Source organism: Eucalyptus grandis, chromosome 10, assembly GCF_016545825.1.
Source record: "Eucalyptus grandis isolate ANBG69807.140 chromosome 10, ASM1654582v1, whole genome shotgun sequence".
NCBI lineage: Eukaryota > Viridiplantae > Streptophyta > Magnoliopsida > Myrtales > Myrtaceae > Eucalyptus > Eucalyptus grandis.
In genome coordinates, this window is record NC_052621.1 from 27276707 (window position 1) to 27290809 (window position 14103).

General features: G+C 38.2%; 3 protein-coding genes across 3 annotated transcripts; all 3 read left to right on the forward strand.

The window, feature by feature from the left end:
• Positions 1-2961: 2961 nt before the first annotated feature.
• On the forward strand, positions 2962-3531 carry LOC104423874. Its single transcript, XM_010036314.2, has one exon. It carries the CDS (start codon positions 2962-2964, stop codon positions 3529-3531), a length of 570 nt encoding a protein of 189 aa, XP_010034616.2.
• Positions 3532-9218: 5687 nt separating this feature from the next.
• On the forward strand, positions 9219-9788 carry LOC120288792. The gene has a single exon (XM_039302948.1). The coding sequence runs from the start codon at positions 9219-9221 to the stop codon at positions 9786-9788; it is 570 nt and encodes a 189-aa protein (XP_039158882.1).
• A 2684-nt stretch (positions 9789-12472) lies between these two features.
• LOC120288793 lies at positions 12473-13066 on the forward strand. Its single transcript, XM_039302950.1, has one exon. It carries the CDS (start codon positions 12473-12475, stop codon positions 13064-13066), a length of 594 nt encoding a protein of 197 aa, XP_039158884.1.
• Positions 13067-14103: the final 1037 nt, after the last annotated feature.

Consider the following 14103-nt stretch of genomic DNA (forward strand, 5'->3'; position numbering starts at 1 on the left):
GGGTTAATGCAGTAGATGGAGCCCACATGAGTTAGGACTTTCACGTGCAAATAAGGGATAATATAATAGACGTCTGACCTACGGTAGCGGTAGGCAAGGTGTCCTTTTTTCCATAGTAGGGACTTGCATTGCTACATTGGCTCTTATGAAATATTATTAGATTTATGTGAAGGGTATACTTAAACATAATGGGAAATGACTTGCTTATTTTAAAAACCTTAACATATTGTTTGGCACTCGATCAATTAATATTTTCGATTCCATTACCATTACCAGTAAAAAAGTCCTAAACATTTTGCATTTATATTAATTCAGTCATAAAACATTTTCACTTAGTAGTAATTTTGGTTTGATTTTGCTGATTGAACATCGGCCGACTGATATGGCACGATTAGCGCTGACATGGACAAATTTTAATATTATTCTAATATTTTTGAATTTTTTTTATTTATTTGTCTTTTTCCTTTGTTTTTTCTTTTTTCTTTTTTCCTTCACCTCTTCCTTCCTCTAGCTAGTCGCCGGAGCTTGGCGACTAGCCAGAGGCAACGGTAGGTGAGCCTTGCCAGCCACTGGCGAGACTCAAGCCCTTGCCAGTGGCCGTGAGGGTGGCCTCGCACTAGGCGGCCGCGAGGGCGAGCCTCGTCACCCAGCACGAGGTCGCCCAACGAGGCTGCCCTCACGGCCACTGCAAGCCTTGCTAGTGGCCGGTGAGGTCTACCTCAACCTGGTTGACCGTCACCTCTGGCTAGTTGTCGAGGTTCGGCGACTAACTGGAGGGAGGAGGAGAAGAAAAAAAAAAAAAAAAAAAAAGGGAAAAAGACAAAAAGAAGAAAATAAAAAATTTAAAATATTAAAATATTATTAAAAATATTCCCGTTAACGTTGATCATGCTACTTCAGTGAACTAGTGCCCAGTTAGGAAAATTCGGCCAAAATTAGCCGAAAAAGACTGAATTGGCACAAAAAATAAAAAGTTTAGGATTAAATTGGTATAAATGCAAAAGACTTAGGACTTTTTTAACACTTTTCCCTCTGACCTACACTAGCGATAGGCAACACATCCTTTTTTCCATATTAGGGACTTGCATTGCTACATAGGCTCTTATGAAATATTATCTTGATTTATGTAAAGGACATACTTAAGCATAATGGGAAATGACTTGCTTATTTAAAAACCTTAACATATTCTTTGACACTCGATCATTTTATGTTTTCAATTCCATTGCCATTACTAGTAAAATTATGATATGCAACTCTGCCAGTAAACGTTTATCTACTAAGTTAAATCACGTAGGTGATTAAGTAAATAAGAGACACTGATGAGTCGCAATCAATATAGATCTGGGTGCAATTGTCATCAGTGCTAGCTATGTGCCATACCCATGACCGTTTCCATAGCCACATCATCGATCTTTAGGTCAAGGCTATTCGGTTATTTGATAATATATGGAAAATTATCAATCCACTCCTAAACTTATTACTCAGATGTTAATTCAACCTTAAAATTAATTCAACCCTAAAATTTTTAATTTTGCCAATTAAATCTTAAAATTCTATGCAAAATTTCAATATAATATTTTCAACAAATTGTCGTGGCATATTGCTAATGTGGTGATCCATAAGTTGTCCACGTCAGTGTGTCATGTAGGATAGCCGACGACAACTATGATGTCCCTTTAGCAATTTCCAATGGAAGTTGGCTAGAAGAACTGTATTGGGATTTCGCACAAAGATTGAAGACTATATTCATGAATTTGAAAAGTTCTGGATTGAATTTAGATACATGAAATAGGTTTATGACCTATTAGGTAATTGTTTCAGCAATATATGAAGTGGCTGAGCAAATCCAATGTCATCGTCTAGTATGTCATCAGTAGGCTTTGATTACATTAAGAGACCAGGCAGGATTTTCACTGCCATGGGAAGGCTCTTCATTGTGCCAATTCACTAGATAAAAACATAGCCTCGTCACTGTGAAATAGAAGAATCCAAAACTTCTTGTTTAACAACTATATTAGCTCATTAAAGATGTGTTTATTTCGCGAAAAATAAATAATTTGTAAAATATATTTTTTTGAAATGTCACTTATATCGTTATAGAAAATGAGCGTAAAAATATTTTCATTGTTCACGAAAATGTTTAGACATAAATTGTTATTGATAATGATCAACTAATAATTTCAACATAAAAATGCTATTTAAATTATTCGATACTTTTGTTTCACGAAAAAAATCAAAATTTGGAAAATGTTTTCCGAAAATATTGGTTAGTTTAAAAAAATTAGTCAACAAAAAATGTTTTTATCATCGACAACAATTTATGACTAACTATTCTTGTGGTAATTCATTTCTTTTTCTAAGCAGTATAAGCAATTTTTTGGAAAATATTTTCCAAATTTTGAGTTTTCTCTGCACCCTAACTTATGCAAATTATATGTAACAACGTTCACGCGGACATGGCCAACATTGGCGAACCTCGACTGTGTATTAGTCAACCCGAGATTGACGAACTTTGTCTTCTCAATAATCATTAAAAAGACACAGTTAACTGTTCCATTTCCCAAGTTGACCAAACCCTTGCGTCCCCAAAGTCAAAAAACTCGAGCTTCTCGATTGTACATCGAGAGTTGGTTGAAAACCCCACAATATATATATATATATATATATATATATATATATATATATATATATATGTAGTATTATATTCCATTTCAGATTAGAGAAAAGCGCGTTCGTCTAGAAAGTAAGAAATTTCGACATCGGATGACTTTTGGCGTGCGGACTCGAACGACGTCTTCTAGGAAGGAGGCTTCGGCAGGCACCGAAGTCTATATAAACGCCCACCTGCTCAATTCATTCCCTCACAGCTTCTCCAGATTTCCACATTCGTTCAAGACAAAGCCGGTTGAAATCACACAGAAACACCACCTTCTGTTCGGAAAAAGAGAGAAGAGATCGGCGATGTCGAAGCCCGACCATGAGTCCCTGAGCCACGAGGAGGCGAAGCGCAATAAGAGGATGAAGTGGACGATCGGCATCACTGCCTTCGTCATCTTTCAGGTCGTCGTGGCCGTCTTCTTCGTCCTAGTCATCATGAAGTTCAAGTCCCCCAAGTTCAGGGTCGGCGAGTTCGACGTCCAGACCTTGAACGTCGGGACTCAGGCCTCGCCCTCGTTCGACATGAGCTTCGTTGCTCCCATCCGGATCAAGAATACCAACTGGGGCCCCTTCAAGTACGATGCGACTACGGTTAGCTTCATTTACGGAGGCGTTCAGGTAGGGCAAGCAACGATTCCAAAGAGCAAGGCCAACTTCAAGTCCACCAAGAAGATCGATGTGAACGTGACCTTGAGCTCCACTAGCAGTTTGAATCTAGGGAGCTCGGAACTCATAACATTGAACAGCCAAGGGGAGCTCAAAGGGAAGGTAACAGTTATGTTCATGTTCAAGAAGACGAAGGTGTCCCAGATGAATTGTACTATGGCTATCAATACGACAACAAAGGCAGTCCAGTCCCTGTCATGTAAATAAGAGATGCGATGCGAGTGTGTGATTTTTTAAATTTTTTGATATGCCGGATTGAGTTATTCATTTGAATTTTGTATTAGTAGAAATGTTCAATTTTTTTAGATTAATTTATACGATGTTTACTCTGTGAGTATTATTCTTCGTTTAATCGAAGTCATTTTCGAAATTGATCTTACTATATGAAGTGGATGAGCAAACCCTATCTCATCCTCTAGTGGGGCCATCAAACAAGTGGATCGGTTCAGAAATGATCTCTTAACCCATTTTTATCCGGCTTGACCCACACCCAATCCATAATCAACCCAACCAGGGCTTAAATTCTTAGTAATTTTTCTCCTTCAATCGTTGCCTTTCTAAAATGGATGACTCTATGGATTGGCTCACCCATTCGGTGAGAGAGCTTGGGTTAGGTTGTGGGTAGGACTTTGAATGGCAACTGAGAGCGCGTATGATAGCTATTATATTTCTGTTCTAGAACAATTTTTCCATTCCAAATTTTTTCTGGAATAGAAATCTATTTGATAACTTAATTTCATATTTTTTAATTTCTAGAACAAATTTTTACTCCAGAAATATGTTTGGAATAATTTTTTGTATATTTCAATCTACTTAATGGAGAGTGTATGGGCCTATTTATAGGCTTTACATGATAACTATCCAAAGTAACAGAATATTATAATTTCAATTACCATCAATAAGGAAGATACCTAAAATCTCATTAATATCTTAAATATCACTATTATTCCCTCATACTTAAGGTGATGTATAAAACGTCAACTAGAGTTTGGAGACAAGATCTTGAAAATGCTCAAGTGAATGTGGTTTTGTGATGACATAGCAATTTAGTCAACAGAGTTGAGACAAGTCATACAGAAACACGAAGCACGTGAAATAGTAGAAAATGACTATTTTATTTCAATATGCTTGATGTGCTCATAGAAGACATCATTACGAGCTATTTAAATAGCACTTCGGTTGTTACTATAAATTACCGTTCCACCATTATGACCGGCTCTTATGCCTTTTAATAATTATTGCTAACATAGTTTTATGATGTTGTATTAGCAAGAGTAAGATATTCAATTTCGGTGCTAGATCAAGTGGTAGTAATTTATTTTATGCCACGCCATGAGATATGTGAGTTACCTTAAAAGAAGCAATAGTCTATAGTGAAGCAACAATCAAGTGGGTTGCTACCCCAACCAGAATCTGAATAAGCCCTCAACTCTAAAGATTGGTAAAGAGCCAATAGAAGGAGAGGATTTGAAAGGACGAAGAGATGAGAAAATCTCGTGTTCCTAAAATATAACATGACGAGACACTTGAAGATAATTAGAGGCAAAATCCAAACATTTGTACCATTTGTACACAATGTCATACCCAAAGAAGCAACATGAATGGGCACGGTGTTTTGATTTCGTGCATTCATTTGCACGAAGATGGACAAAACAAGCACTATCAAAAATTGAAGAAGATTGTAATTAAGAATATCGCCATACAAGCGCTCAAAAGGAGAGATGTTGTCAATAGTAGGTGATAGAATAAGATTAATAGTCTATACAGGAATATGAGAAGCCTTTCCCCAAAACAATTAGGTTGAGATTGGAAGAGTGCGTGCAATGTCTAAGATGCAGTTATATTTATGCTCTGCTCGATCTTTTTTGGGGGGGAATTCTTGGACAAGTTAATGCAGTAGATGGAGCCCACACGAGTTAGGACTTTCGCGTGCAAATAAGGGACGATATGATAGATGTTTGACCTACAGTAGCGGTAGGCAATGCGTCCTTTTTTCCATAGTAGGGACTTGCATTGTTACATAGGCTCTTATGAAATATTATTTGCTTTATGTGAAGGGTATACTTAAACATAATGGAAAATGACTTGCTTATTTTAAAAACCTTATCATATTCTTTGGCATTCGATCAATTTATGTTTTTGATTCTATTACCATTGCTAGTAAAAAAGTCATAAACCTTTTGTATTTATATTAATTTAGTCATAAGCATTTTCACTTGGTATCAATTTACTCATTTTCGGCAAATTTTGGCCTGATTTTGCTGATTGGACATCAATCGACTGATGTGGCATAATCAGCGCTGATGTGGAAATTTTTTAATAATATTTTAATATTTTTATTTGTCTTTTCCTGTCCTTTTTCTTTTTCCTTTTTTTTCCTTCTCCTCTTCCTTCCTCTAGCCGATTGCTAGACCTTAGTGACTAGCTAGAGGCGATGGTAGGCGAGCCTCACAAGCCACTGGCGAGACTCGAGCCCTCGCTAGTGGCCAAGCGGGTGGCCTCGCACTAGGCGGCCGTGAAGGTGAGCCTAGCTACCCAGCATGAGGCCGCCCTCATGGCCATTGCAAGCCTCGCCAATGGCCGGCGAGATCGACCTCAACCTCATTGGCTATCGCCTCTGGCTGGTCGTTGAGGTTCGGAGACTAGCTGGAAGGAGGAGGAGAAGAAAAAAATAAAAATAAATAAAAAGAAAAGGAAAAAGAAAAAAAAATTAAAATATTATTAAAAGTTGTCCACGTCAATGTTGATTGTGCCACATCAGCCAACCGATGTCTAGTCAACAAAATTTGGTCAAAATTAGCCGAAAATGATTGAATTGGCACAAAGTGAAAATGTTTATAACTAAATTGGCACAAAAAAAATGGTTTAGGATTGAATTGGCGTAAATGCAAAAGGTTTTAGACTTTTTTAACACTTTTCCCTCTAACCTACACTAGCGGTAGGCAACGCATGCTTTTTTCCATATTAGGGACTTGCATTGCTACATAGGCTCCAATGAAATTTTAACTTGATTTATGTAAAGGACGTGCTTAAACATAATGGGAAATGAATTGCTTATTTAAAAACCTTAACATATTCTTTGATGGGGGTGAGCATGGTTCGGGTTGGTTCAGGCCACCCCCTAACCCCAGGACCAACCCGTATAGTGTCGGTCCTCAATTTTTAGGACCGAGGACTGACCCTATTGAGCTTGGGACCAAGGACCGGACTGACCCAATGGGTTCGGTCCAGTTCCAAGGTCAACCCGGGACCGATCGATAATTTTTTTCGTCTTATTTTTTATACTCCCTAAAAAAGCAAACCTACAAGTTCAAATTACACATCCATCAACAATGTGGCATTGTGCAACTAAACTATAAATACCAATACATATTTAGCAAATTTAAGATGACACGATAATAGAAATTTCGTACCTACTAACCGCTCATCAAGATATGGGACAAGATGGAAAGTTCTTGTAATAATCTATCTTTAATATTCATAACATCATGTGTAAAAGCGTTTTCTTGCATTCGATCATGTAGAGTCCACTTAATCAAAAAATGAGCTTCAAACCACTTGACTAGCAAATCACCGTAGCAACTATAATACTACTCTACTCTTTAAAAATTTTTACCATTTGACAAATTGAAAAGCAAAGTGCAGCTGAAATTCATTAGTAGAATACAATTAAACCATAAAAAGTTCAAAATACTTAATATAAACCATGAATATATAACTTCACATCTTGTTAATTCACTTGAACTTCTAAACACTTGAAAACAAAACAAACGACACATAATCAATACTCAACAAAAGTTTTAAATTAAAATTACTGTTAGTGTTATTGGTAGAACATCTCAATATAATATATTATAACAGACATTTACTTAGGTTTGAATATATAAAAGAATTATAAATAATATAATATAATATACATGATTGGTTTAGAGTTGAACCGACCCAAAACTCTTAGGACCGAGGACCAACCCATACAGTGTCGGTCCTAGAATTTTAGGACTAAGGACCGACCCAGTCCCCTTGGGAACCGGACCAGGATCGGTAGGGTTGGGCCGGTCCAGGGTCGGTCCAAGGTCGACCCTAGACTGCTGCTCACCCCTATTCTTTGACACTTGATCATTTTATGTTTTCAATTCCATTGCCATTACTAGTAAAATTACAATCTGCAACTCTGCTAGTAAACGTTTATCTACCGAGTTAAATCACGTAGGTGATTAAGTAAATAAGAGACACAAATGAGTCGCAATCAATATGGATTTGGATGTGATTGTCATCAATGCTAGCTCTGTGCCATGCCCATGACCGTTTCCCTAGCCACGTCATCGATCTTTAGGTCAAGGCTATTCGGTTATTTGACAATATATAGAAAATTATCAATTCAGTTCTCAACCTATTACTCAGATGTCAATTCAACCCTAAATTTTTTAATTTTTCCAATATAGTAATTTTATGCAAAATTTCAACAGTCTTTCCAACAAACTGTTGTGGCATATGGCTAATGTGGTGATTCATAAGTTGTCCACGTTAGTGTGTCACGTAGGATGGCCGACAACAACAATGATGTCACTTTAGCAATTTCTAATGGAAGTTGGACATAAGAACTGTATTGGGATTTCACACAAAGATTGAAGGCTATATTCATGAATTCGATTGAAGGCTATATTCATGAATTCGAAAAAAACTAGACTGAATTTAGATTCGAAAAATAGGTTTATGACTGATTAGGTAATTGTTTCAGCAATATATATATATATATATATATATATATATATATATATATATATATATATATATATGAAGTGGCTACCCAAATCTAACGTCATCGTCTAGTATGTCATCAGTAGCCTTTGATTACATTAAGAGACCATGCAAGATCTTCATTGTGCCAATTCACCAGATAAAAACATAGCCTTGTGACTGCAAAATAGAAGAATCCGAAACTTCTTATTTAACAACTATATTAGTTGATTAATGATGTGTTTATTTCGTGAAAAATAAATGATTTGTAAAATATTTTTTTGAAATGTCACTTATATCATTTTAGAAAATGAGCAAAAATATTTTTATTGTTCACGAAAATGTTTAGACATAAATTGTTATTGGTAATAATCGACTAATTATTTCAACATAAAAATGCTATCTGAATCATTCGATACTTTTGTTTCATGAAAAAACTCAAAATTTGGAAAATATTTTCCAAAAATATAGGTTAGCTTAAAAAAGTTATTCAACAAAAAACTGTTTTCATCATCAACAACAATTTATGAATAACTATTATCGTGGTAATTCATTTATTTTTCTAAGCGGTATAAGCAATTTTTTGGAAAATATTTTCCAAATTTTGAGTTTTCTCTGCACCCTAACTTATGCAAATAATATGTAACAACGTTCACGCGGACATGGCCAACATTGGCGAACCTCGACTGCGTATTAGTCAACCCAAGATTAACGAAATTTGTCTTCTCAATAATCATTAAAAAGACACAGTTAACTGTTCCATTTCCCAAGTTGACCAAACCCTTGCGTCCCCAAAGTCAAAAAACTCGAGCTTCTCGATTGTAGATCGAGAGTTGGCTGAAGACCCCACAATAATCTAAGCTTCTATATATATGTATTATTATATTCCATTTCAGATTAGAGAAAAGCGCGTTCGTCTAGAAAGTAAGAAAATCGACATCGATGACTTTTGGCGTGTGGACTCGAACGACGTCTTCTAGCCTTCTAGGAAGGAGGGTTCGGCAGGCACGGAAGTCTATATAAACGCCCACCTCGCCCACCTCCTCAATTCATTCCCTCACAGCTTCTCCAGATCTCCACGTTCGTTCAAGACAAAGCCCGTGGAAATCACACAGAAACACCACCTTCTGTTCGGAAAAAGAGAGAAGAGATCGGCGATGTCAAAGCCCGACCATGAGTCCCTGAGCCACGAGGAGGCGAAGCGCAATAAGAGGATGAAGTGGACGATCGGCATCACTGCCTTCGTCATCTTTCAGGTCGTCGTGGCCGTCTTCTTCGTCCTAGTCATCATGAAGTTCAAGTCCCCCAAGTTCAGGGTCGGCGAGTTCGACGTCCAGACCTTGAACGTCGGGACTCAGGCCTCGCCCTCGTTCGACATGAGCTTCGTTGCTCCCATCCGGATCAAGAATACCAACTGGGGTCCCTTCAAGTACGATGCGACTACGGTGAGCTTCATTTACGGAGGCGTTCAGGTAGGGCAAGCAACGATTCCAAAGAGCAAGGCCAACTTCAAGTCCACCAAGAAGATCGATGTGAACGTGACCTTGAGCTCCACTAGCAGTTTGAATCTAGGGAGCTCAGAACTCATAACGTTGAACAGCCAAGGCGAGCTCAAAGGGAAGGTGACAGTTATGTTCATGTTCAAGAAGACGAAGGTGTCCCAGATGAATTGCACTATGGCTGTCAATACGACAACAAAGGCAGTCCAGTCCTTGTCATGTAAATAAGAGATGCGATGCGAGCATGTGATTTTTTAAATTTTTTGATATGCCGGATTGAGTTATTCATTTGAATTTTGTATTAGTAGAAATGTTCAATTTTTTTAGATTAATTTATATGATGTTTACTATGTGAGTATTATTCTTCATTTATTTGAAGTCATTTTTGAAATCGATCTTACTACATGAAGTGGATGAGCAAACCCTATCTCATTCTCTAGTGGGGCCATCAAACAAATGGGTCAATTCAGAAATGAAATCTTGACCCATTTTTATCTGGCTTGACCCGCACCCAATCCATAGTCAGACTGAACTAGGGCTAAAATTCTTAGTAATTTTTCTCCTTCAATCATTCCCTTTCTAAAGTGGATGTCTCTATGGATTGGCTCACCCATTTGGGGAGGGAGCTTGGGTTGGGTCGTGGGTAGGACTTTGAATGGCAACCGAGGGCGTGTATGATAACCATTATATTTCTGTTCTAGAACGATTTTTCTGTTTCAGATTTTTTTCTGGAATAGAAATCTATTTAATAACCTAATTTCATTTTTTCTATTACTAGAACAAATTTTTACTCCAGAAATATGTTTGAAACAGAAATAAGAAGTAAAATTTTTCTATTTCTCTATTTTTGGAAGAGAAATGAGAAATAAAAACTTTTTTTGTCGCTTGTCTTCGTTACTAGATGGCTGTTGCTCCTCAACATCTACCGCAGCTGTTGCCTCACTCACCTTGCCGCCGCCAGTCGTAGTCCACCGTCGCCCGGGAGGGAGAAATTATGTGTTGTTATAAAACAAATTTCAATTTCGAAAATAAAAATTTTGTGTCATATCGAATGTGTATTTTTGTTCAAAATCTCAGCCAAGAATATAAATAGAAAAATATGTTTCTGTTCTAAAAATCAATTCTTAATTATAATGGTTATCATTCGTGTCTTGAGCAACAATGTGGGTGAGTGACGCACTGATGTATAAGCGGACAGGGCCAGGGATTGGATTACGGACCCGGGGAGGTGGGGTGTGTGAGAGGAGGCGAGGTAAAAGGTGGCATATCTCACTCGGATGACGAGCAAGCCCTCGCTCTCGTGAACCAATTTGCTTTCAGACATTAGCCAACCACCGTGGCCTAAGTACAACTATTGATGGATATGCCACCAACGATAGTTTATCCTTGGAGTAGAGAGTTGGAAAGTAAGCATCAAATTATTAGCACTCATCATTGGTTTAATGTCTGAGATTTAGATCTGTTAAACTGGTGGTATCTGAGATTTAGATCCGTTAATAGGTGGGTTGGGATAGATTTGGGTTCATCAAAAAATAGGTTCAACAAATTGAACCATTTTTTGTAATATAATTTTAGTGACAACACATGACCCAACCCATTTGACTAAATCAAGCTACAAGACACATTTCTTGTTATCTCTTCTGGCGCGAACGAATTCTTCTTTAAAAGAATGCTATTCTTTTACTTGTTTATCCATACGCCATTGTGGTGTTTTCTATAATGCCTACAAGAAGATTCTTTTGATTATAACAATTTGCCATGAACTGGACTGGTCTAGTTATTATCTCCCTAGAAATTAAGATGGTAAGAAACAGCAATGTGACGGTCCAAGTAGGATTTTGGGACAACTGCTTTCTTTGGCCAAAACGTAAAAACCTTTTAAGCCTTACCCTTCTTTCCTGGCAAGCAAAATAGAGAACTGAGTAATCGAAACAATTTTCTTGTATTGAAGAAGTAGATATAAATCATCTTTTTTCTGGAGTGATTGGAAAAATTAAACGGGGAGGGATTGGCAGCGGCACAGAACAAAGGCGGTCAATTCGTAAAAGCGATCTTGGCAAAGATATACTCATGAAAGATATATCAACAAAAGCCTATCCAGACTAACGGCAAAACTAACAGTTAACCAACGGTGAAATGGCAGCTTGGCAGCCATCTGCAGCGGTGGCGCTCTATATAGCGCATTCTACTATTCATGTTACAACGAAAACAGGGTCGAAATGAGTACATATTTTGTGTATATGTAGTTAACCATTCATTCTACGGACCTATTCGAGCCCCTTCTTAAAATGATAGACAACTCATTTTAAAGAATTCAAGGAGAACTTTGAACAGTGAAATGGGAGAATCCGAACCTTTGTGTGTGAAATTAAGACAAAAGGTAATGATCATGCCAATTCACTAACTTCTGCTGATTATAAAAATAACAACGGTCACGCGGACATGGCCAGCATCGGCGGACGCGGACCTCGAGTATGTATTAATCAACACGAGATTGACGAACGTTCTCTTCTTAACAATCATTAAAAAGACGAAGTTAACTGTTCCGTTTGCTAAGTTGACCAAACTTTAGAGTCCTCAAAAGTCAAGAAACTCAAGCTCTCTCTCTCTCTCTCTCTCTCTCTCTCTATCTATATATATATAAAAAGATTAGAGAAACTCACGTTCGTCTAGAAAGTTAGAATTACAACAATGGATGACTTTTTGCGTGTGGACTAGAATGAGATCTTCAGGGAAGGAGACGGTGGTCGTGAAAAGTAGTCTTCCCGGAGGCACCGAAGTATCTATATAAACGACCGCCTCCTCAATTCATTCCTCACAGCTTCTCCACATCTCCAAATTCTTTTAAGATAACACCAGTTACAATCGCGCAAGATACTGCCTTCTGTTCGGAAAGAGAGAAGAGATCGGCAATGTCAAAGCCCGACCACGAGTCGCTGAGCTATGCCGACGAGGAGGCGAAGCGCAAGAAGAGGATGAAGTGGACGATCGGCATCACCGCCTTCGTCATCCTCCAGGTCGTCCAGGCCCTCTTCTTCGTCCTGGTCATCATGAAGTTCAAGTCACCCAACTTCAGGGTCGCCGAGTTCGATGTCCAGACCTTGAACGTCGGGACTCAGGCCTCGCCCTCGTTCGACATGAGCTTCGTCGCCCCTATCCGGATCAAGAACACCAACTGGGGTCCCTTCAAGTACGATGCAACTGCAATCGACTTCACTTACGGAGGCGTTCAGGTTGGGCAAGCGACGATTCCAAAGAGCAAGGCCAACTTCAAGTCCACCAAGAAGATCGATGTGAGCGTGAGCTTGAGCTCCAGTGCTTTGACTAGCAGTTCGAATCTGGGGAACGAATTGAGCTCGGGACTCATAACTTTGAACAGTCAAGGAGAGCTTAAAGGGAAGGTCACGGTCATGTTCATGTTCAAGAAGACGAAGACATCCCAAATGAATTGCACTATGGCTATCGATACGACAACAAAGGCAGTCCAATCCTTGTCATGTAAATGAGATATGCGGTGCGAGTGTGATTTTAAAATTTTTCGATATGTGAAGTTGAATTATTCATTTGAATTTTGTATTAATAGAAATGGTAAATTTTTTAGATTAATTTATACGGTGTTTGTTCTATGAGTATTATTCTTCGTTTAATTTAAGTCATTCTCATAATCCACCTCAAAATTTAAACATTTAATTTCTTGTTGCTCTTAAATAAATTGTTTTGCGTGCATAATTATGTTATTCCACCGTCATTGCCCTTTCATCCTTGGTTACAGATGTACAATTGCCCTTCAAATTAGAGGACTCGTCACATGTCCTAATACGCATGGAAAACCTTTTAACATTCACATTGCGTGTTAAGATTTAGCTAGATTACACATGCCAATTCGTCATGCAACTGGAAAGGCAAGATTGTTTATCTTCGGGATAACTGCATAAGGTGACCTGAATTTTACACATGAACCTACATTCACCGTTTTCAAAATCTACAAAGAGCCTCTCACACCATTAAAAATGGGGATGCCGGAAGAAGCCTAACTCTAATGTCACATTGCCCACAAAAACCACTAACTTTGTCTATAACCAATTGCCATCTCTATCCCCCATAATCGCAACCACTGCCCTCCGCATCGCCACCGCCACCACTACTGCTACTGCCACCGGAATGCAATCCTTGTGCCCACCTTATATAGGCACCACCAACCTCGAGCTGGCTCAAACCCATCACCGGTACCACCACAGCAAGATGTGAGATTGCCCTGGCCAACCTCATAGGTAGATCACAAATTTGAGTTTTATGGCTTTTAACCATACCGTGCCTTGGTTTTGATCTTTACACCTATTTACAACATATAGCAGACTTTCTAAGAGACATATCAATCAAATCCAAAGTAGGTGATATTTCTAATGCTTGCAACATGAAGCCAAACATAAGGTTGATTTACATGGGGAAAACAACAAACAGGAAAATAGCGGGAGAATTACCAAAAAAATCCTAAACCTATTATAATTGTACCAATTCAGTCCTAAACTTTTTTTTTGGCCAA

Excerpts from the sequence above, each read along its gene's own strand:
- LOC104423874 (XM_010036314.2), top strand. The coding sequence starts at position 2,962 with ATGTCGAAGCCCGACCATGAGTCCCTGAGCCACGAGGAGGCGAAGCGC.
- LOC120288792 (XM_039302948.1), top strand. The coding sequence starts at position 9,219 with ATGTCAAAGCCCGACCATGAGTCCCTGAGCCACGAGGAGGCGAAGCGC.
- LOC120288793 (XM_039302950.1), top strand. The coding sequence starts at position 12,473 with ATGTCAAAGCCCGACCACGAGTCGCTGAGCTATGCCGACGAGGAGGCG.